Consider the following 24,613-nt stretch of genomic DNA (forward strand, 5'->3'; position numbering starts at 1 on the left):
ACTCCGAAAAGATTCTCATGAGGCCAGTCAATAGTGAGCACATATATGAGCACTGCTGAGGAGTCTCAAAATAGGACGAAAAGGCCGTCCAGTGCTTCCAGGTTTACAACGGTGGTCTAACGTCAATCAGCTCATGATCTCAATCAAAAAGTTAGTAATCTTCACAACCCTTATACTCATACTAAATTAGGATGAAAAGTAGCTTTCTTAAAACCATAAATTCATATTAATGGCAAAATGTACGGCAAAATGCATCAATCGTCTATTCTGAAGAGTTTACCATTATACCATCTAGTAGATAGATACAACTGAACATAACGTCAGTAATTTGGGACAGAAATGTTAAACAGTACCATACTGGTGAAATTACTCGGTTTTTAGCAAATAGATAACAAGTTTGAATTTCGACAACCAGTATCAATAAACTTCATAAACAGTATGGTCCAAAACAGACAATATATATGTAGACTTAGTAAATGAATGAAAGAACTAAATTTGACACTTATTTAAAATGAAGGATTTTATAATCTGAAACAGAATCTACTGAACAATGTGTTGTACCATGTTCCACCTTTAAAAAAATAGTCAATAATGTATACTTTTCAGGAAATGTTCAATAGAATTTATCATTTGTTAATCACTTGCAAATTATCACAAATTTAAAAGATCAAAAAAAATAAATTTGAAGAAATAACCATTAGGAATTTACCTTGATCTTCACGTTCAGATTTTAATTTATTCAATTGAATTTGTAAGTCATCCACATTTGTTTTGATCTGATTGATTTCTGTAGCTAATTTCAAACCTTGATCTCGGTTTTGTTGTAGTAAATCTAACATTTTAAAGCCATAATAATAACAAAATAATACAAATTGAAAAGTAACCATATCCAATTAAGTTAATCATAGACAGCTTTCATTACAAACTAAATTCATTCGAAGAATCACCAAGAAAAAACGCTAGGGAAAATTAGACAACAATATGACCTTCACTTAATATTAACGAAGGTCATCATCATCATCATTTCATCCGAAACTACATAATTAGATAACATCACAAACCCTCGGGATGTAATATAAAATAAAGCAATTCATTCCTATCTTATTACATCTGAACTTGTAATAAAAAATATGACATTTTTAAATAATGAATAATTGTAATTCAATTATAATTACAAAATATTTACGTTTAGTTTTTGATTGAGATCATGAACCGATTGATGTTAGACCAACGTTGGAAACCTGAAAACACTGGGCGGCCGTTTCGTCCTGTTGTGGGACTCCTCAGCAGTGCGCATCCACGGTCCCGCTCACGGGATCCGAACCCAGGGCCTTCGGTTTCGCACGCGAGCGCCCAACCTACTGGACCACTGAGCCGGCATTTAATCGTGTTAGTGTCTAACACCAACCAATCTACGAAATTGCGCGTTTAGTTTTGATTGTATGATAGTTATTTCATTTATATTTATATTTATTATATGGATTGCTAATGTACTCATAGTTTATCTCATCAAAATAGAGAGAAAGGAGAAAATATACAAGTCAATTTGATAGTGTTTCAACTAGATTTCACAGTATCTAACTCTAACGATAGATTGAATTGCTTTTTGATAAAATCGCCTAAATACATTTGTTTAACGTAAATAAGTACACAATTAAAATAAGTTTAAAGTACGAAAATGTATTGGAATGTTTGACACAGTTGTAAAATACTCAACTCTAAAATTTAAGCAAGTTAACTTGGCAGTATACACAAAGTGGAAAATAAGACCTGTAATGGGTCTACGGTGAATACATCTTTAGGCCAGTATATGTTTGTAAAATTTTTAATTTTAGTCGACTTGTATGCCAAATTATAACACAATCAATATCACTGATAATTTTTCGTTTTATTTTCGAGTTAATTAACTCAAGAAGTCACAGTATTTCTGTTATATCCGAGCGAAGATTAAATCACGAGTAACTTCTGAGGCATATTAATTGAATAATATTACCTATACATTCTTATGGTATAACTATTCAATAATTAGATTACTTATATTTATATTCCTCTTATTATAAGCTTTATTTCGACCTATAATTTATTATTGTACAATTTACAGTTCTTAAGCTATGTTCCATTTATTAACTACTGCCTCCCACGTTCACAGCCACTTTTTGACTTTATTGTGTACAAATATTATTTCCTATTTTATGGTGCGTTGCGTTCTGTTTGATTGATATATAAACCCAGTATGTCTGAAATAAATGATTCGATTCGATTCGCATATTGGAAGCTGGTATTGGTGTTCTGAACTCAAGTGGACGAGCTAGACAGACATAGGACCAAATAAGACGCTAGACTGCTCATACCGGTCGAACGTCATTGGTTTTGGCACAGTGCGGAATTGTATTAGTCGTATTTTGATTGGTGGATAGATCACGTGATAAAAAGCCGGACATAAAGTCATAACAATTTCAATAATCTTTTAGGAAACTCATACAGAAAGTAGTTTTCTTTGTACATTTAAATGATGTAAAAACATCAGAAACCGCTTACTATATTTCATCTAGCTTAAAGATAATAAAATGATTCATTTACTAATAGATCTTTAATTTCAAATATTTTGTCGAAAATCTAAAACAATATTGATTATAACTACTGTTTAATTGATTAGTCAACAATGAATCGATTGTATCTTACGATGCTACAGTCTTATTTGTCTTCTTAGAATCAAACCTACTAAGAGACACTATATCCATACTTCTTGTGAATGATACGAATCCTTCAGAATATGCTAAGATTCGAAATTATATTCTCATGAACCTCATCAACTGGTGTCCAACAACATACCTCCATTGCAACAGCTAAATACACAAACAAATAGAAAAATTTCCTGTGTAATCATCATTATCGCCTTTGATTTCCGAAGCAGTCGCGTAAAGGCTGGATCAATGATCAAGTTAAGAATCTAAATATCCTATGAAGACGACGGAATCATGATTATCAAAAAGAATCGTCTGAAAAGTACTTACAACTTGATCGACGACGTCCCTGATGATATAATATTCACATTGGAAGCAGAATGGGACAAAATGCTACCATTTTTTAGAGACACTGATTACCAGAACCAATGCTGGGAAACTAGAGACTCAAGAATATTCAAAGCCTGACGATATCTGTCAAATGGCAACAACCCTATGGTGTACAAAATAAATACTATTCACAGGAATGAAGACATACTACAGTACTAGCGTTGCATGGAGAAACAAAACAAAATACACCGTAGATGTATTCCGAAAAAAATGGTTGCCAATAAACTTCATCATCAATAAAAGCTTATCGAAATGGCCATCAAACTCAAAATCAACAGCAAAGGTCAACAAACAGATTGTTTTATCTTACATGAAGAACATCACAAACTGATTATTATGACCAACAGGAATTGGTGTAGCCCGTAAACGACAACATCGGTGAGGAAAATACCATACAAACTAAAGGACGCCGACAAACGTGAACAAACTAAACATCATATGTCAGATAGATTGTAACAATTGAGACAAACATTATGCAGGAAATGGTGATCAGTCTCTTCGCCTACACCTACATGGACATCACTTTGTTGTTAAATGACACAATATCAGTACATGTAGACTGCTATCGAAAAGCGTTTGATTGGGAGAGAGTCAAAATATTATACAAAGCAAACAGAAAGAAAGCTAAAAACTGTTTAGAAGTCTGGTACTTTAATCAAACATTAATTAACGGGTACTCATAAGTTGGTTAGATCTATCGACCAATAAGGAAAAGGATTACCAATAGCATGGTCAAAGTTCATGTCAGGAAAAAAACAACTAAAATAACGACACAAGCAAAGATTATAATGTTGCATATAGCAACTAATCAAATTCCAAGTCAACACAATAAGTTGTTAATCAAGTGTGGGGAACTTCTAATAGCTCATATTTCTTTGAAGTATTTGTTGATGATACCATTCAAATGAACATGTATAAAAACGAATATACGTTATGGTTTCAATAATAGCATCTACTCATTAGGTAAATGATATCATCAGTTCACAGATTGTACGTCTATTTGCTCTTGAAAAGTAGCTCACCCAACAAATACCTGAATGAATTCCGAAAGAAGAATGTAAAATAACCAATAATTCAATGTTGAAACAGTGTTAATTCTGGTCACAATTCTCCAGTAGAAATATACATTAAAACTATCTTAACATTTCGTCAATTTTGTTTCGAAGGAAGCACAAATCAAAAACTATGTATTACTGAGGCGCTGACAATTTATCTTCTCAAACTTAAGCTGTGTGCAAAACGGACAAGTATATGGCCTTATCCTAACATATCTACAAAGTTTTTAATCTTTTATACCTAGTAAAGTATTTGTTCATTCATGTTTCTAAACCTTTTAATTTTTAATTTTCCTTTATTTACCATCAGCACTTCCACGGTTTTGATTTATTCTTCATCTATATTATACTCGTAAAGTGGAAAATTCCCTGATGTAATTTACGAACATTATCTCTATAGCACAATTAGTTTCATCTTAGTTATATTTCGTTGAATTGCTGATCATTACGCAACTTTTCTGATAGTTGAAATTTCTAAACATTTTGGCAAAACTATCTAACAAATATTGATTTTATAGTAACTGAATTGAAATGTCACTTCACCGAAATACTTTTGACAAATAAACCGCAATTTTATTTAACTAACGGTTATATCGAAATTAAATGGGTAATTTTAAGTACTTTTTTGTTTCATTTTCTTCTAAGCAACCAATCAATAAATCATTCATAATTGAAGTATTTAGAGTGCTAATTTCTGATGGTCAATGTCAATGATAGTTAAGTACAATTGATTTGAAAAGTTTTTGAAAATTTATAGGAGTGAAATAAGAAATTTCATGAGAAGATGTATTCAAATATGAAATGTCTATAATTAATAGATTTGACTACAAATGATACCAGTATATATTTTAATTCTTTGATTTGTCAACTGATTTTATTTTCATCAGTATAACTGGGTTAAACTACTACGACTTAGATACATTAACACTAGACAATGGGTTAGATTTGAGACTATGAAGTTGTCGAAACTCACTTATGAGCAGTTTCATACTAAGATAGAACAGTTATCCAGTGCCTGACGATTTTTAATGGTTCTTTAATTTAAACCAATTCGTGATATGAATGAACAAACAGTGAAATTATTTATAAGTGCTAAGTCACAAGATCAACATAAACGTGAAACATAGAATCACTTTAACAAGATAAAACATTGAATTAAGGTCACTTCACAGTTTTATTAAGAAAATTTGAATGTTCTTATTAAAACTTTACAGGGAAAACATAATAATGAAGGATAAAAATTACTTTACTTGGTTTTATATTGAATACATTATTGATTTTTAATAGATTTTATTACAGTGTAACATAACAAATGTATTGATTTACAATGATTATCATACAGATATAAAGATGATTGTACATTACTAACTCTTGAGTCATCTTTAGTTTTCTAAGCATAAATAAACTTTAATTTAAACTGATTATATTATTGAATTAGGAAATAAAACAAAACAATTAAGGTATTTACATTGAAATGGTTATAATACTTACTTTTATTTTGTTGATAAATAGTGAATAGTTCTGAACCGGGTTCACGTTTAAACTCTTCAAATGCTTCATATTTATTCGGTGAACTAATGAATCAGTAAGAAAAATAAAGTGAAAATAAAAAATAAAATATTATGAACTTAAAATAAAAAAATTGATGTACAAAACTCCATTTGATCTTGTAATTAAAAAAACATCAAGCTATTGTCAAATATATTGGCATTTATGTTAAAACTTCAGGATTATCATATCTACAGTGAAGTTGTTACGTCCCGATAAGAATAATGAATGGTAGCTTTTGGAATCCATTTATGGATCAATACTATAGTATATTTTTATCGTATAGTTGTTAAATAACCATACTATTCATATTCATGTCTCTCATATCATAAGCTTTATATTAAACTATGAACTGTTATTATACGATTTTCCATTCTTGAATTATTCGCTGTCTATTAATTACTACCTTCCACATTCGCAGCCACGTTTGGCCAAATCTAGTACAAATGTTATTTTCATATTTTACAGTACGATGTGATCTGTCTGGCTGGTGTATAAAACCAGTATGTTTGAAATAAATGATTCATATTGCAGAGGGTGAGATTGGTGTTCTGGACTTAACTGGCTGGGCCATGAGGGAAGCAGGACCGATAAGGACTCTAGATTGCTCATACTTGTTTTATGCATCACTGGTCCGATCGATAATTCACTGTTCTCTAATTAGCGGTATCATCACGTCATACATTAACAGGGCACACAGGCCACAAATTATAACAGAAGTTAAAATATTTTTAGAAAAAAATTCAGTCAGTCAGCCATAACGTGGGACTAGGCACATATGTGCATTGGTCCAAGTTGCCATACTTCATTAGCACAACAAGATGAACACCGGATTCAAAGAAACAGTTAATTCAGTTGTGGTAATATACAAAAGAAAGATTGTGTATAAGAACATAGTACAGGAAGAAAGAAAATTATTACAAAATTTGTGCAAATTGTGTCTAACCGAATACGTTCGATCCGTAAAATATACATTTACTACTTAAGGTTACTATGTTACCATACATAGTAAACAAATATAAATAAATTTGTTTTTTTTAATATGTCAGTAAAACATGATGATATGAATTAGGGTCCGATTCAAAATAGTTTAAGAAAAATATTTAACTATCATGTGAATATTCATTAAATAAACATTTGATTTCAAAAATAAACTGTTTAGTTGATTACAATCCAAAGGAAAATTGATTAACATAAGCACATAAATAAGTATTCCACTAGAAAGTTAGGTGAGACTTTAATTTATGGACGAGCCAATCAGAAGCGATTGAGGAATTTCAAGGTCACGGAGCTAAGTTCAATACGTGATGCTCACATACGATCGTTTTACAGCAGATTTTAGAGAAGAGATGATTGTTGAGCAACTACAACAGATGGGACTATTAAGAAGTTCCTGTATCTGTGACTGCGGCAATCAAATGACTGCAGTACGATGTGCAGACTACGGTGACGAGATTGTGTTTTATTGTTCTATATATTGGAGGAAAAAATCTGCTCGAACTGGCAGTTTCTTCTCTCGATCACGACTCAGACTAAGGCAAATCATGATAATTGTTGCAAATTGGAGTACGTGCAGCCTGGCAGTACGATATATACCGATGATTGGAAAGCGTACAAATGCCTCCATAGACTTGGGTTTGTGCACCCTAACCCTAACCCTATGCACTATGATTCCAGGACATCTGAACCTTTATCTAACCTTAACAAGTTTTTCAATCATGTAAAAGAAGAATATCCGCTGTAATTCTGTTTGGCTAATAGTTTCAAGGTCACTTAAAAATTCGTTCAAATATCGTCCATAAAATATAGTCTCGCCGAAAGTTATTCAAAAACAATAATTTATTTTCTTTCATTGAAATCATGAAGTGATCCAAATTAGAGTATCATTGAAAGAACTGGATGCATTGAACAGTCGTTTCATCGTAGTACGGACTTCTCAGCACTGCATATCCTTGACTCCCTTTGCAGGATTCAAACACAAGAACTCCAATCTCACGCTTGAACTCCTAACATCTAAACAACTGGGTCAACATCCAACGATGTTAATGTCAATCCACAACATAGCACGACCGTCTTCTCTTGTCTTCAGTAAAACTCAACAACCTCATATTAAAAATTACCATAGGCTCACTAGTACCTAGCTTCGAGAGGAAATTTCCGAAGTTTGAGTGAGAAGCCGTGACCAGTAAAGCAGTTATCAACCCATTACAATGGAATATGGTCGCGCTATGTTGTGGATTGATTGAAGTCATATATTAACATCGATGTATGCCGGCCCATTAATCTAGAGGTTAAGAGTTCACGCGTCAGATAGTTCTTGTATTTGAATTCTGCGTACGGAGTCGTGGATGTGCGGTACCGCGAAGTCGCATACTAGGACACAACGATCGTTGTCAAGCAGCCTGCTTGAGTATCTGGGCTACCTGTTCCTGAAATTAACATATCTCAATAAGTTATATGTTTTTGTTTGTTGTCACACATTATGTCTATTAATCACATAACCTACTCAGGCGAATTTACAAAAAGCGTACCACCTTTCTCTCTACAGGTTACAAGAACGTACAATCAGAGACGTTGTGGTGGCTGGCACTGTGCATTGAAAAGAATGAACATTATTGAGATGTCGATTCCTGAACTATTAACATCTGATAGAGGATCACTTAATATTTATCGTCAGGGTCCATCAAGAAATAAGAAGAGGAAACTTATTGAAATTCTTTGTACTAAAAGTATGATTTTAAATTAAGTCATTAATAATAATAATGTAATGCTTCCAGGTTCTCAGTGGTGCTCCAACTAAGATCGGTTCATGATTTCAATGAAATTTAACAATCTATACAACCACATACTGGAAATTTATTTATTCAAGATTGTTTACTTTGTTAAAAAAGGAACAAACCAACAAAATGTTCAATTCAAATAACATGCAAGTAATAAAGTGGATAAAATGATCTATTTGATAACATGATTCCTACTAAAGAATGAAAATAACTATTCTTCTTAATAGCATTTTAAAAAATCATTAAATCATGAAAACAATTTATAATCTAGACATTGTCGACGGTTTCGTCTGTGAGTTATTAGGACCATCTTATTGTCCCTTAATCTAACTGCATTTTTATTGAAATATCCACGTCGCCAATCTTCATATATAAACTCCAACTTAAATCACGTTGGTGAATAATGAAATTAAATAAGTCAAATAAGAGAATGAATTTCAAATACGTGTATTTCATACAATCGTTGATCCAGTCAAACGATCGGAGAAGCGAAGTTACGCTCAATAGAGAGGGCGATTGAGCCATCTCAATTTAGCCAATCGTGAATTGATATTTATGGTAGAACAAAAATAAGTTACAGACATGTGATGAATAGGATTAGAATTGTACACATATACGCTCATATAAAAAACAGTCAGGATTCACAAATGAATAAGTGACAAGGTCAAAACATGGATTAAGAAGAATGGATAGATTGATCTATCCAGAGGCTAGGATAACCCAATGGACTTGACATCATGAATAATAGCATAAATTTAGGGTGGATTTGTTAGGGGGTGTAGCTCTAGTAAGCTATTTCGTAAGTGATAACAAAATAGATGTGGATTGAATACATCATGTACTTTTCAATAATATTGTGCATTGAATGATCTGAGACATGTACATCGGCTGAAGTTGCCATAGGAAGAGGATAATATCAAGACACATCCTATGGTAGTAACAGTAGTAACAGTGTAATTAGTAAGGGAATATATTAGGCATAGACAATATGATTCAAGAAGTAAAAATTAATTCATGATATGAAAAATGTTAGATAATCTGAGAACTCAAGATGGCAAGGGAGATAAATAATGGGTGGATTCACACCCATGAGATCAAGTTTGAGCCATGTAACACAATAACTTCAAACACCAATCCGACAATCGCGCAAACTCAAACCAGGTAATCTATTCTTATGAACTTATCTCAATCACACTGTTAGTGAACTTGTAAATAGATCTCGAAATACATTGATTAGTATTTCAAATTATAATACAGTGTGATTTTTATCTATTTCAATCGACGTCTTACTACTAACGCAATTCTGACTTGATTTACTGAAAATACTAGAGTATCTTTGTTTTCACAAATTTTTTTAAAGTAAATATCTGTTCGTAATGGAAATGATAATAATGTTAGAAGTAACCTGAATTATACACACATAATTGAGGAATTCGAAAGTGGTGACTATAAGGAAATTAAACTTTTACCTACAGCCAAAAACTTGAGTACTGATTTTTATCATTAAAGTACATAAAAGTCAGTAGCAGCTCTACTCGACCACTTAGTAGTAACCAGTAGTATATTTATTTAACACTTGCCGAATACCATCGATAAAGGTACAATACAGCAGCTAGTTTAAATTTCTTGTTATCGTGCGCAGAATATTTAGTTTTGAGTTGTTGAAACCATTTAACAGGAAGCCATGAAGCAGTAGAGGAGATGGCATTTTTCGGTTATAACTGTCTTCAATTTGAAGAAAGTAGTATACTACTTCTTATTGTCATTCTTTGGCACAATCATAAGTTTTAATATTCAAACGCAACCTGAACACCATATTGACAACTCATCTAAAAATGATAATTAATCAATTAGGTTAAGATACTACGGAAAGTTTTAATTCTATAAGGTTTTTCTCTATTCCTTACTGCAAAATATTCCCATGTACTATAAAATCTAAGCTCTAGGAAGTTGTGAAAAACATTTCTAACCAATTAGTTACTTAAAATACAATCTTAAATAATTCATAGACTTCCAAATTAACTGAAATGTAATTATCAGAAGGGGTTTTGTGGAGATTTTAGAAATTTTCCTAGTTGAAATTATGAATAAATTGACGCTAGACCACCATGGAAAACCTGGGAGCACTGGACGGCCGTTTCGTTCTTATATGGGATTCCTCAGCAGTGCGCATCCACGATCCCGCCCCTCGAGAGATTCGAACCCAGGACCCAGGGATTATAAAATTAAAATACATAAGGTAGATAAAATCACATATAAAGTCAAATAGACATTAATTAATTGTAATAAACATATTATTAGTAACATGGAGAAAAACAAACAAACAAACAATTAATTATCTTTCATCTATAGCAACAATAGTTAACCTAATTCTTTGGAATTAACTTGTACATAGGTCGAATTTTTATTATTATCCTTACGAAATAAGTTCTTCTTAACAGAAATGTATTTCCGTTTACCTGCTGTCATTATGATTCAACTTATAGTAAAAATAAAAATAAAATCTTGAAAGAGAGAAGAAAAAAAAGAACAAATGAGAAAAGCAACTATCAATTCGACAGTAATATCTGTTCACATTATACACAAAAATTCCACTCACATGTAGATAGATAAAATTGATAAAGATATTTGAGAAAAAAAAACACACGGCTATGACATAATTTGATGAAGTATACAAAAACATTGTTTTATTTATTTCCTGTCTGTTTTTATTCAATACTTATTTTGTAGTTGTGTGATATGTAAGAGCCTAAGTCACAGATACTAAAGTGTGTAATGGATATATGCAAGAATTTTGTACATTCAAAGAATATTTAACATTTAAAACAATGAGTCCCTTTGATAAATTTCGATAATGCAATGAAAAGACAAAGCTTATCAGAATTATGTGATATATTTGTGCAATACTAAGGTTTATTGAAGCCTTGGCTATATGGAAATTAAAACCCCCTTTATGCGTTCAAAAACAATTTGTCCTTACACTTAACCTACCCTGGTAATATTGACTTGTTATCCAAAGTGATAATCTTATTTGTTTTTCACTGATTAAAATAATGAGTCAATTGAAGCTAAACCACCATGGAAAACGTGAAAGCACTGAACGGCCGTTTCGTTCTAGTATGGGACTCCTCAGCAGTGCGCACACACGATCCCGCACCCCACGGGATTCGAACCCAGGAACTACTGGTTCCGCGCGCGAACGTTTAACCATTAGACCGCTGAGCCGGTATTCCACGGTGTTAATGTTTAACTACAACCAATCCACGAAGTTGCGCCACCGTACACCATTGTCTTCAGTGAGTTGATATCTCACAACTGACCTAGTTGGACTCCACTGGTAACGACTTCTCACTAGAACTCCAAGAAATGCCTCTTGAAGTCAGTCACTAGTGAGTAGATGATTATTATCAGAAGGGGTGGTCTAGCTTCAATTGACTCATGATTTCAATCAGTGAAACTTCTAAAATCTCCACAAAACCCCTCCTGACATTTGTTTTTGTGTACTTTAATATTTTTTCCCCTTTGTTATGACTTACCCTTAACCTGTCTAGTTGACCTTTCAATTTTCATGTATAAATGTTCTTAACAAATATATATGTGATCAGATTGTTAGAAATGTATTGCGCTAATATACCACATAATTCTGATAAACTTCGTCTTCTCATTGCATTATCGAAATTTAAAATTTAGTTTTTATGTGTATGATGATTCTACAGTTATCACCTATAATCTTTTAAGATGAAGCCTCAGAGTATTTTATTAAAAAGTAAAACAGATATATATATGGTTTCTATTAAAATCAATGTTCATTTGTATTTTATTCGAATAAAAAGGACTGTAATCAATAGAAAAACAAATAGTACATGGTGTTATCTATTCTTAACTTTTCCCTTGTAATTCCACTAACTTCAGATTGAGTGAAATTGTAAATAATTTTCATAAAAAGAACTATTCTCTTCAAATAACGTGGTGTTCAAATTGGATGGTTATAATGGTCAAATAGGTCAGTCAGTCAATCAATAGGCTATAACAAAGGACCAGGCACATATATGCATCGGTTTAAGTTGTCACACCTCATTAGCACAACAAGACCAACAAATGCATAGAAGTAGCTACTTCAATGATGGTAATCTATAGATTGAATAGAAGGAAATAATCAAGGTAGGAAGATTAGTTCGTAGCAAGAAAGATATAAAGCAATTTTAATCTCATAGTTTAAGTGAAGATAAAGAGTGTATACACCTATGCCATTATGATCGATCCTGGGCCATGTCACAAACAGTCTCAAACCATTGATTATGATAATGATGCGGACCCCAACCGAGAAGTCTGCATCCACCAACATGGCTCAAACGAGAAGTTAATGACTTCAAGGACTGATACCACATTTGGTCTTGAAACACCTAACTTTCTTCCATCCGTCTCCAACACTATTCACCGTGGTAAAATAGGTAAGTTGAAACGACTAATCTTTTTAACAAAATTAAGGAGTATAGTTAAAATTAGTGATTTTTTAGTAGTGTGAACTATACTAAAGTACATAGATCAGGTAAGTCAACTCAAGGCAAACGATACGTAAAGCAATCATTACTAAAATATTAGCCCAATTAACATATACAGAGCACTGCCTACTGTAGCACCAAGCAGATAGTTGTTTATTTCCAGTAAGTAATAATTTTAAGCCCAAGGAAATGCATTGTCTAACCTCTTGATAGTAACTTTATTTAGTGCACTATAAAGAACGATAATGATTATCTTACATAGAACTTTATCGATCTTGCAGATCATAGTTTTAATTAACTATTTATGTAAAATTTCAGTCCAATGGCAACAAAATGTAAAGATATATGTCGACGAAAATCATCCAAGTAAGTTTCACTATATGATCCAGAAATATTTTATTGTCATTACTTAGTTTCAATATGCATTATACAAAAGAATGTATGGTAAGCATTGTTATTTGACGTCAACATAAATTACGTTAATCAGGTAATCGATGTATGTAAAGTTTGTAGTAGTTGTAGATATACACTATTGTTGTTGCCATTTCCATTTCCATCTTCATCATTCAAAGCCTGTAAACTTGCAGAGTTACTTTTAGTTCAGTCAATATTTAAATCATAAGTAAAAATATTTATTATACAATAGATTAATATAAGTGATAATGTGTGTCATATTGATGCTTGTTTCAACTTTCTGTTCATTTTTTATTCAAATCTTTTTTTCATGTTGCTGCGAAATATATTTGATCATCGTAGAAATTGTAGTGCTTTGTTTTAATAATCAAAAAATATTTACACCATTCAACACCTATACAAATATGGTGGTAACCAGTTTAATTTAATTAATCAATAAATGAATGATATTGTTGTACGTTATTTTGAGCAGGTGAATTTCAAATTTTTAAAGAGAAAGTACTTTTCACACTGGTTTACTTCTTACGTTTAATTGTGTTTTAATTTAACTGTTAATAATGATAAGATTTTGAGACCTTTACTATATGAAGCTATGGATTGTAGTGTTTTAACCATAAAAACGATTAATTGCAGATTATTGGGCACTATGATATACTGACTTAACAATTGGATGAGAGATATCGGTCCCATCCTATTCTCGAGTATAGTTAGAACTATCGGTCGTTTCTAACTTGTTAAAAAATCTTAACTATAGAAATGAAAATAATTGTGAGTATCAGTTCATCCTAACAATCTAAATAATTCGAATAGTGATAGAAAAACACAACTAAATAATATCCAAGAATAATTGATCAATGTTCTTGATCCTAGTTTGTACAATCATCATTTACTCAGAAGAAAAAAGGTATATTGAATAACATTTTTAATATTCTCTATTCCGATTATTTTTATCTATTTTTATATGTAATGAATATACTAATGACACTATTATATAACATGTAGTAAGTGTAATGTTGATAATAATAATAATGTTAGTTAGCTATCCAAGCAATTCTGACCATTTGAAATTCCAGTTTATTGATGAACTTATATCATGTACATTTTGTTAGAATAAGGATAAGCTCAAAATGATTTTCACTTATCTTGTAGGAAATTTATGATTTCTACTATTACTGTGTATGAGTTTATTCTATCTATTTTTGCTATTACTATATATGTAAAATGATACTTATTATTCAGTTTAGATCTATATCATATAAAGTTCGGTACAAAAGGATCCTAAAATGAACGAGATAAATTGATATAATTATGAAGAAATGTAAAGAAATCAGAATATATTCACAATAGATTTCAAATGAGAAAATGATAAAAAGTAATGTTTTCTTTAGTTCAAATAGTTCATCTCACCTGAATAAAGTGTGATCAACAAACTATAGCACGATCGATTTCATTAGTCATTCGTGGTTATTTCTTATATAGTCATAAATCACTGATTTAAAAATACATTAGGATTAAAGATTCGTAATAAATCATAAGTTGGGATTTCCGTAAAGATTTCATTTTACAGCCCATATTATATGCTGATCACCTTTCTGCTTCTTTCATCTAATCCCATCGTCTCAAATAATTTTCAATATGGAAGCGACTAAGTCGAAATTCGGAAAATATATCACACCAAAAAAGTTGTAGTTTTAAGATAGTGATGTTAATTAAATGATTGTTAGTGTACTCGATCACACACCACCTGACCACAATATTACTTGAACTGCATTATAACCAAATGTGGGTAATCTTTCAAAGACAATAATCTAAACAACTTGTCAAACATTCTCAGCTACTGAAGGTTAGATTTTATTGACAAAAAGGATAGATGGTCCTAATAACGCGTTCTACACAGAATTATCTATAGCTAAACTTACTGTGCAATGGATCTAGTTACAATTTATAATGAAATAAGCAGTTAACCCGTCAAGTCAACACTGTCAACCACGTAGCTACATAACTATGCAAATGTCTTCAATATTTTCGAAGGTTTACTAAAATGTATGAATGTAGCTTCATTGTCTGGGCCGTCTTGAAGAAAAAAATGATATTTTAAAGACATTTAGTCGATGCCGTACTAACACAAAGCAATCGCTAACCGACCAAGTAGAATTTAGATAGATTGTCTGACAAGTCATTTGTATGCTAGACGTAAAAAAGTCGTTCTCAAGATAAAAGAACCACAATATCACTTGAATCCTCCATTTAGAATTATTCTATAATATAACGTATAAAAAACTGAAACAAAAATGGTGAAATTCAACTTCACTACTACATTGGAACAATGGGGAAAGATAGTTTTATGGCCGTATATATATATAACATGAAGGCACTCCAATATGAATGACTTTATATGAAAAAATGATCCTAATTTACGTATTGCTCTCTAAATACACATAAAGTGAAAGTTTTCATAAACGAACTAACTAAACATATCAAAAATAAACATGGTTGTCTTATAGTAATTAATGTTACTGACCTTGATAAGTTAGAATTTTCTATTTTCATTGATTCATTTGTTATCAGATTTTCAATTTTATCATTTTCTACAGACTGTTTCTGTTCTCTCCGTTTAGCCTTTAGATACCAAATAGAAAACAAAGATACTAATTTTAAGGGAAACTTATCTAATTCTATATTCGTTTTAGTTAAATTAAGGATGCTGACACAGTGGTCTAATGATTAAGCGCTCGCGTGCGAGACTGATAGGTTCTAGGTTCGAATCTGGCGGAGGGCGTGATCGTGACTGTGCACTGCTGAGGAGTCCTATTCTACGATGAAACGGCCGTCCACTGTTTCCAGGTTTTCTATAGTGGTCTAGCTTCAATTAACTCATGATTTTAACTAGTCGAATAAGGAATTATCAAGAAGTAATTGAAATTAAATATGTAAATCAATGGATATTGTCTCATTGATTTAGAAATTATGTGCTCATTTTGAAATCTAAAGATCCCATGTTCGATTCCCAAAAGAAATTGTGTATACATATTATTGAGAAGTTGCATGTTATAACAAAAAAGAGCTGTCAAGTGCTTTCACTGATTCTTAAACTAAAATCAATCAATAATGTAATCTATGAAATTGATAAAAATTTCATCCAGTATTTATTGTATGTCACTTATTCATCTAACTATTTTACTACATAATAATAAACATGTTATGTTAAAAATAAAATTGAGGACTATATATTAACTCAGCATAAACTTTAGAATTAAAATGCATATATACAAGTTAGTTGTTGATTCAGAAAATTTCATTGGTTTTCATACTAAAAATTTCCATATCTTTATATGTGGTCTTATTATATAGAATTACATGGGATGACATGACAGGAGGTACTAGTGAAAATTGTGGAGCGCTGATCTACCAGTTGGATTGAATTACACAATATGATTCTAACTGTTTGATCTAATCAACTATGTGAGAAGAAGTGTGAATAGGGAACTTTAATCTTTAAACAGAATTCAAATGTACATAACTCATGTATACACACATATGTGTATCTCAGACAGGGATATGTAACTCTTGATCTCGGTCAGATGAATAACTAGCAATACATTTTTTACGATGGTATTTCTTACCTATCACAGCATACGATCTTTTTGATTTTTCAACGAAATTTAACCTCTCTTAATCCATCCGACGTATCCGCTAAATAACTGTACTGTTCTTTTGTGGGACTCTTTAGAAGTGTATAATCATGACCAGGTACAAGATCGAAACCCAAATATTCAAGTCTTGTGATGAATGTATAACCTTTAGGCCTTTGAATATAAATGCAATAATCTGCACCTGATTTGTTTTATAACGTAATGGTAATTAAGCATCAGAGATGAAAAACTACATTATTAAAGATGATACTGAGTTGTATTAGTCACAACCTCTCACTAAAACTTCACGAATTTATCTTAAAATCAGTTATCTAATTAAATTTTATCAAATGTTTAACAGACGAATATCAGTGTGTTTTAATATTTCACATTTCTGAAATGTTCAGTGTTATTTATCGGAAGCATTGAAGAAATTTTTCTATACTAATCAATCTTTGTTTAGTTGATCACAATTTTTGACTCATAAGAGGTGATATAATAGATATTTTCAAGTCAGTGTCAGACTATTTCTAATTCAGAAGAATTATCCTTTATTACTGTTATCTGTGCCAAATTTACGAAACATGACCTTCAAATGTAAAACTATCGGTTGTATGTGTATGTACTAGTAAACGTGACCAATATAACAGAAAGGATCATTGTAACATACTGTTGTTTTTTCAACCTCAATTCTGATGATCCATCAATATAGTCTGTTTCAGATAAACACGATAAGATATGATTTATCTACCGAAAACGTTTTTAAATTTAAAACACTATATATATATATTTTTTATTACCAGTAGATTGTAAGAATTTCTGCGATCAGTTAAGTAAAAGATTGATGATTGTTGTGTGCATGAAAACGATACATGAAAGTTGGTGGTAAAATTAAAAATTGACGGTTACATGTAACCTTATCATTGTTTAAATAAAAAAAACATTGTAAGTTTATTGTATATTTCATTCAATATCTGGATTAAAGTAAACTTTATTAACAAAAATGAATGGTTATACAGCAAGCTATCTAGATGGTTATAATTAACAATTTCAAAACGATGAATAATTATGTGAATCCGATGGTTTTATTTTTTATCAGAATGGGGTTTGCGGAGATTGTAGTAATTTTAATAGTTGAATACATGAGTCGATGTAAGCTAGACCACCATTGAAAACCTGGAAACACTGAACGGCCGTTCCGTCCTAGTATGGAACTCCTCATCAGTGCGCGTTCACAACCCCGCATGTATGATTTAAACCCGAGACATTCGGTCTAGCGTGCAAACACCTAAACCTCCAGATCACTGAACCGGCATCCAACGGTATCAATGTCTAACCTTAATCGATCCATGAATAGCTGCGCAATCATTCATCCATTGTCTGAGATAAATACTTATCTTTACCCGACATGGATTGAACTATACTGATCAGAACTTCTCACTAGAACTCTAGGAAATCCATCTTGAAACCAGTCATTAGTGAGCATATAATAATTATGATCAGAATGAGGAATTATGGATATTGTAGCAATTTTAATATGAAGTTGACGATTTAATTTTTCTTGATTATTATAAGACTGGACTACGTACATGTTACAAATCAATGTTAACATACATTAACTTGTCTCTAATATGATTTCCACTTTTTTATATTCAATAATTAAATCTATGAGATAATTCACAGTAAGTGTTTTAAAGTTTTTAGTAAAGTTGAATTATGACTAACTATGGAACCAAAGGAGAATGTTTTGTCCTATTTATAACTTATCAATTTTTAGTCTCTGTAGATTTATTTAAAAAGATATTTTTAGCATTGATTATAGTTCAATAATTAAACACTTAAAAAAACATAAACTAAAGAGATTTTATATCCAACGAATATGAAATAGGGATAGAGAAAATTTCTAATCAATAATAAGGAATAATTAACATAAGAATAAAACAAAGTTAATTTATTTATCAATTCATAATTTAAATATATACAGATATCACAACTATTCAAAAGAAAAAAAGAATTCACTTGAAGATCTGTGATAATATTTAGATTATTAAATATGTTTTAGTTAATCAGACTGATTCTGTATACCTATGAGATTGCATAGAAACAAGTTAGAATGTCACTGGTTGAAATCATGAGTCAATTGAAGCTAGATCACTATGGGAAACTTGGGGGCACTGAACGGCCGTTTCGTCCTGGTGTATGACTCCTCAGCAGTGCGCATACACGATCTCGCACCCCACGGGATTTGAACCCAGGACCTACTGGTCTCGCGTGCGAGCACTTAACCATTAGACCACAGAGCCGGCATCTAATGGTGTTAATGTCTAACTTCAACCAATCCACGAAGTTGCGCCACCGTACACCATTGCCAACAGTGAGTTGATATCTCACAATTGACCTAGTTGAACTCCACTGCTAACGACTTCTCACTAGAACTCCAGGAGTATCTCCTAAAGTCAGTCACTAGTGAGGAGGTGATTATTATTATGATAATGGGTTTTGTGGAGATTCTTAGAACTTTCACTGGTTGAAATCATAAGTCAATTGGATGCCGGCTCAGTGGTCTAATGATTAAGTGCTCGCGCGCGAAACCAGTAGGTCCTGGGTTCGAATCCCGTGGGGTGCGGGATCGTGTATGCGCACTGCTGAGGAGTCATATACCAGGACGAAACGGCCGTTCAGTGCCCCCAAGTTTCCCATAGTGATCTAGCTTCAATTGACTCATGATTTCAACCACTGAAATTTCTAAAAATCTCCACAAAACTCATTCTGAAAGTTAGAATGTCGTTATCTTAAATGATTTACATATACAACTTTTTACTAATTAGCTATAATTTTGATACATTTTGAACTAATTTTAAATAAGGTGAAATGATGATAACATTATCGTTCTCAAAAAATTACATAATTCACATTAAAAGTAAGAAAATTTAACAGAGATGCATTAAAAAACGAATGAATAGTAAGTTCAATGTTCAATACTAGCTGAGTTTGGTCAAACTAATTGATGATCATATAATATATTCTAGATAAAAGAAAATATCTGAATACTATTTGAGTTTTTTTTCAAAATGAATTAATTTCATAGAACAGATGGTAAACATTGAGATCTGGGATGTGAAGTTTGGGTTTGTCCATTAGATGTACTTGCATACCACTGTTGGTGTCCGCAATGTGATTCTAACTTATTGCTGAAAACATATTATACACTAAATAAATTAGTACAGATGACCATTATTTAATTCAAAGGTTTACATTATTCCATTATTGATATTAAAGACTGAATTTAAGCAGAATCCTTCCATGTAGCCATCTATACTTCAAACTTTCTGATATTGTGCTTATAAAATGTAGGATTATATTTAGACTGTATCCGTGAACGGTATAACGTTACTCATCAACTTCAAATGGTTTAAAGTTATACGATAAACATTAATATAAACAACGTTTTGTATATTGTGATCAGTGAAAGTGAGTTTAAAACGATATATAAACAGTAAGAGGAAACAAAATATTTGATATAACACTTGGGATTGATTAAATTTTAAATCTTGACGATGAAGTTATTTAATTAATAAAGAAATTGTTAACAAGTGGTAATTAAGCCAATTAATTACCACTGTTAATAGAGCATCAGTGGAGCTGTTGATTTTGGATAATCAAATTTAATGAACACATAATGTAACTGACAAACGCTAAAACAAGATTATCATTTTACCATGGAAATAGGAGGTTCATTACACTTTCTTTTTATGAACTAGGGTCTGATTGAAAGCGCTTAATGACGATGGGTTCTGTAAATTGGAGTAATAGTGGTATTTGCAGCTAGTCAAATACTTTAAACGTCTTTATGTTGTCTGTATTATGTTTACTTATTCGCTAAATGTCTAGTGAGCACACTTGTAGGCGCTAGACTTCCTATCAAACAGAGCTCTTGAGGAATACGTTCAGAAAACCTTTCTTTCAGTTCTTTCTCTGTTTTTACTTCAAAAGGTATTCGTGAATTCATAAATACATTTCGAGATGACTTCGAAAGAGTAATAACCCACTTTTGATTGGTTTAGGAAAGACATTCAGGCCTTACCAAAACTTCTTTAAAGCACTGTTTTAAACATTTTATCAAATCCCCATGAAATCTTTTCACCATAGGATGTGAGATGGATGAAAACAGTTTCATTTTGTTAGCAGCTATTTATTTAGGATCTTGCTGAACATCTTCCCGCAGTTCAAAACAGATTTCCTCGAATTTCTACTTTTTTTAGGTACAAGGTAATGTTCAAATAACAATTTTCACCTCACTAGCAACTACTTAATAATAAAATATTTTCTAAGCTTTATCACATTTAAAAACAAGATTATTTTACAAGACCCTTTTTTAGACAAACAATTTCATAATATCAATTTTAACTCAACAATCACCAGAATTCTATACTTATAGTTTCAAAATAGTTAGGAGCCGCGTTTCGCTTTTCAGTCCAGCCTGAACTTCTTCAGGGGAATAATCAGAAATTGAAATTATTTGTTTGATGAGTAGATATTTGATAATGAAAATTTAATAGAGATTTTCGATCAAATCGTCCTTTTGCTTATTACTGACTTTGAAGCAAATTGTTATTGCTTTATTGAAATGATAATACTTTCTAAAAACCACATCGTTACAGAAAAAAACTTTATAATTTTATCGTTATAACTTCAATCTACTCAACAGTGCATGATAACATTCAACTTACAGAACAAAATCCAAGGATTTCAAGTTACTTAAATAAATTCATGGATTCAGTGATTAATGTTTTCCATCCTTAGTCAATTTGCTGCATAATTTGATTGACATCCGATTCCGTTACTGTCTACTTAATCAACTTAATTGATATAATTTCCCTGTTGTAACACTATATAATGTACTTCAAAGTTTACAATTAGCAAACAAATAAATGAGAACTCATTAGATTTGAAGTACTTGTTCGGGTTTTTTTTTGTTTATTTCTTGTCAGTTGTACAACAGATGAAAATCCATTTTCATATCGTTACTTGTGTGAACATTATTAGTGAACCGTTGGATTTAACAGTATATGATAACTTGTCATGTTATGTTATCAAGTGACCGCATTATCATTAGCACAAACATTACCTAATCGATAATTTTAGACTTGATTAAATCTCTTTGAAACGAAAAAGTTAATTAATAATATTTACTATATCACTTGGAAATTCTATTGTGTTTCAATCGAATCACACTTAACAGATACGTTAGAAAAACATATAAAGATTGGAAAGATGTTTTTTTAATCAAAAAGTATATACATACTTGTAAGACAGCTCCATCTGTCACTAATGAAAACTTATCACAAATATTTCGATCAATAGGTGGTAAAAATCCTCGTCCAGATGAAGCATCTAATTCTCCAACTTGATTAACTATTAAAGATTTATCTTTAAAATTAACATTTTGTACAGATTTTCCTAAATTTGTTTCATTATTAGCTGAATTATTTGTTTGACGTTTTGTTGTACTAATATTTGAATTACTACTTACAATTTTTGAACCTTGAACAGTTCCACCACTACGTGAACTACTAGATATAGTTGAAACTGCTACAGTTGTAGGTGAACGACTTGCTGTATAATCACTTTGTCTACTTAATTGACCTTTTGTTTCATCTAATTGAACTTGAAGTGACCTAAAATGAAATAATTAGACAAAATTTAGAAACTAATCAATGTTTCATTTGTTTTTGAATATTTTCCTCTGGAAAACTCTTCAATATAAGGTTTAGTTAATAAACATAGATGAATCTATCAAAGTCAGATAAACTGTCAAAGGATATAATTAAAAGTCAATAAAATCAAACAATAAAAACTTAATAACAACTCATTATTGTTCTTACCAACATCATCGTCCAGACATTTAGTGACCATTGCAACACTTTAAAACTTAGAATTTTTTTAAAAATTATATGTAATACAAAGTCATTTCACAAAGAATACAGGTTTATAGACCAAGAAAGAGTTTGATAAATATTTTCATCATAAATTATTATCATCCTTAGGACTATAGCAAATTAAGTGGTTTTGGACAAATTTTTTTGATGTAGTTCATACCGAAAATGTCCCACAGGTTTAACTTTGAACCATTATGTTTCAACTTTTGTTATCAGGATATAACTATAACGACTACCAGTTGAACTGCAGCTGAATATTCTGTTTTCAATTAGTCAGTACTAATGGGCAAATTGAGAAGACAATAAACGGTCCTTACGTGAATTTTATAAAAGCCTTCGCGTTTTTTCATCATTGTATGTTTTATTGACAGATTTATTGGAATTCGTCTTATTTTCGTACATTCGTGTACCGATTTCTGTCAAGTTAACTAAATTGAAGCAGTTAAAGAGTACTACACAAAGAGGAAAGTACAAGGTCTACTGAGGTTTTGTTTTAAGGATATCTTGATTACTTCGCACTTACATTATTATTTTTAGAATCTCATGACCCTGTATAATAAATAAACATAGAATCTACGGAGCATAATGGCGTTTTACAGTTTAATAAAAAATTTCACAACAGAAAGTACTACCCAAGCAATAAGAGTATTCACTTTAATTCAGAATATTATCCTATGAGAAACACGGAGAGATAATTTAAAACAAGTGTACAGCGGAATTGAAACTAGCATAGATTTGTTACAAACTGAAAATACTAGTGATTTTGATATTAGATTCTTAGTGTTTTGTTATGTCCACAGTAATGTAAAACTTCATCATAACAAAATGCTTTTAGGTAAACAGTCATTGTAAACCAGGAAACACTAGACGGCTTTTTCATCTTGATATAAGATTTTTCAGCGGTGCTCATCAACAAACTCAAAACTTTCAATCTAGAAGTGAGCAACAAGTTCTTATCCTTAATTTATCATTATCCTGTTATAAACATACGTACACAATAATCAGAAAAACAAAACAAAGAATAAATGAAAATCATAAAACAGAAAACAAAATATTTTTCAAAATCAATACATCAATATATAGGACTGAAGATCAAAAGGTCATACTGAATTCACAAGCCAAAACTTGTTTTCATAATTACTTCTATATTAACGATATTAACAAAACATTCGTTCAATTGTTTTGATCTTAATTGGGTTGTGTTTTTTCTACGTTTGAAAATCAGTAAATTAAATAAGACTCGAAAATCAAACAATAGAATCAGATAGAATAAATTTACGTATCCATATCATCAATCATTAAGATTGAATTACTCTAAATTAATTGAAATGATTATTGAGTATGATCACTACAACACCTTTAAAACAATGGTGCCGCCTATGACCAGTTTATTGAAGGCACATAGGTTTGCAAATCTCTCACCATTTTCGTTCCTTTCTCCCAGTCCGTGTCCTCCCATGATGTCTTCATATCCAGTGTTGTCCGTTCCAACTTTGGCATTGAAATCTCCCATCAGTATGGTCAGGTCCTTTGTTGGGCACTTCTCGACGATTGACTGCAGCCTATTATAGAATTGATCTTTAGCTTCTTCATTGTAGTCGTTGGTAGACGCATAGCATTGGATGACGTTCATTGAAACGCCCTCTTTCTTTGTTTTGAAGGAGGCTTT

At 31.4% G+C, this 24,613-nt stretch overlaps 1 protein-coding gene across 1 annotated transcript in view; it reads right to left on the bottom strand.

The window, feature by feature from the left end:
• The window catches only part of KIF9 (Kinesin-like protein kif9), a 102,861-nt gene that overhangs the window by 35,763 nt on the left and 42,485 nt on the right, over positions 1-24,613 (bottom strand). Inside the window, exons 11-14 of the mRNA XM_051211776.1 lie at positions 22,311-22,683; positions 15,895-15,992; positions 5,621-5,703; positions 710-832 (exon numbers count right to left, since the gene is read on the bottom strand). Coding sequence (XP_051071874.1) covers positions 710-832; positions 5,621-5,703; positions 15,895-15,992; positions 22,311-22,683 — 677 coding nt within the window. The remainder of the gene's footprint in view (positions 1-709; positions 833-5,620; positions 5,704-15,894; positions 15,993-22,310; positions 22,684-24,613) is intronic.

Source organism: Schistosoma haematobium, chromosome ZW (genome assembly GCF_000699445.3).
Source record: "Schistosoma haematobium chromosome ZW, whole genome shotgun sequence".
NCBI classification, from domain to species: Eukaryota; Metazoa; Platyhelminthes; class Trematoda; order Strigeidida; family Schistosomatidae; genus Schistosoma; species Schistosoma haematobium.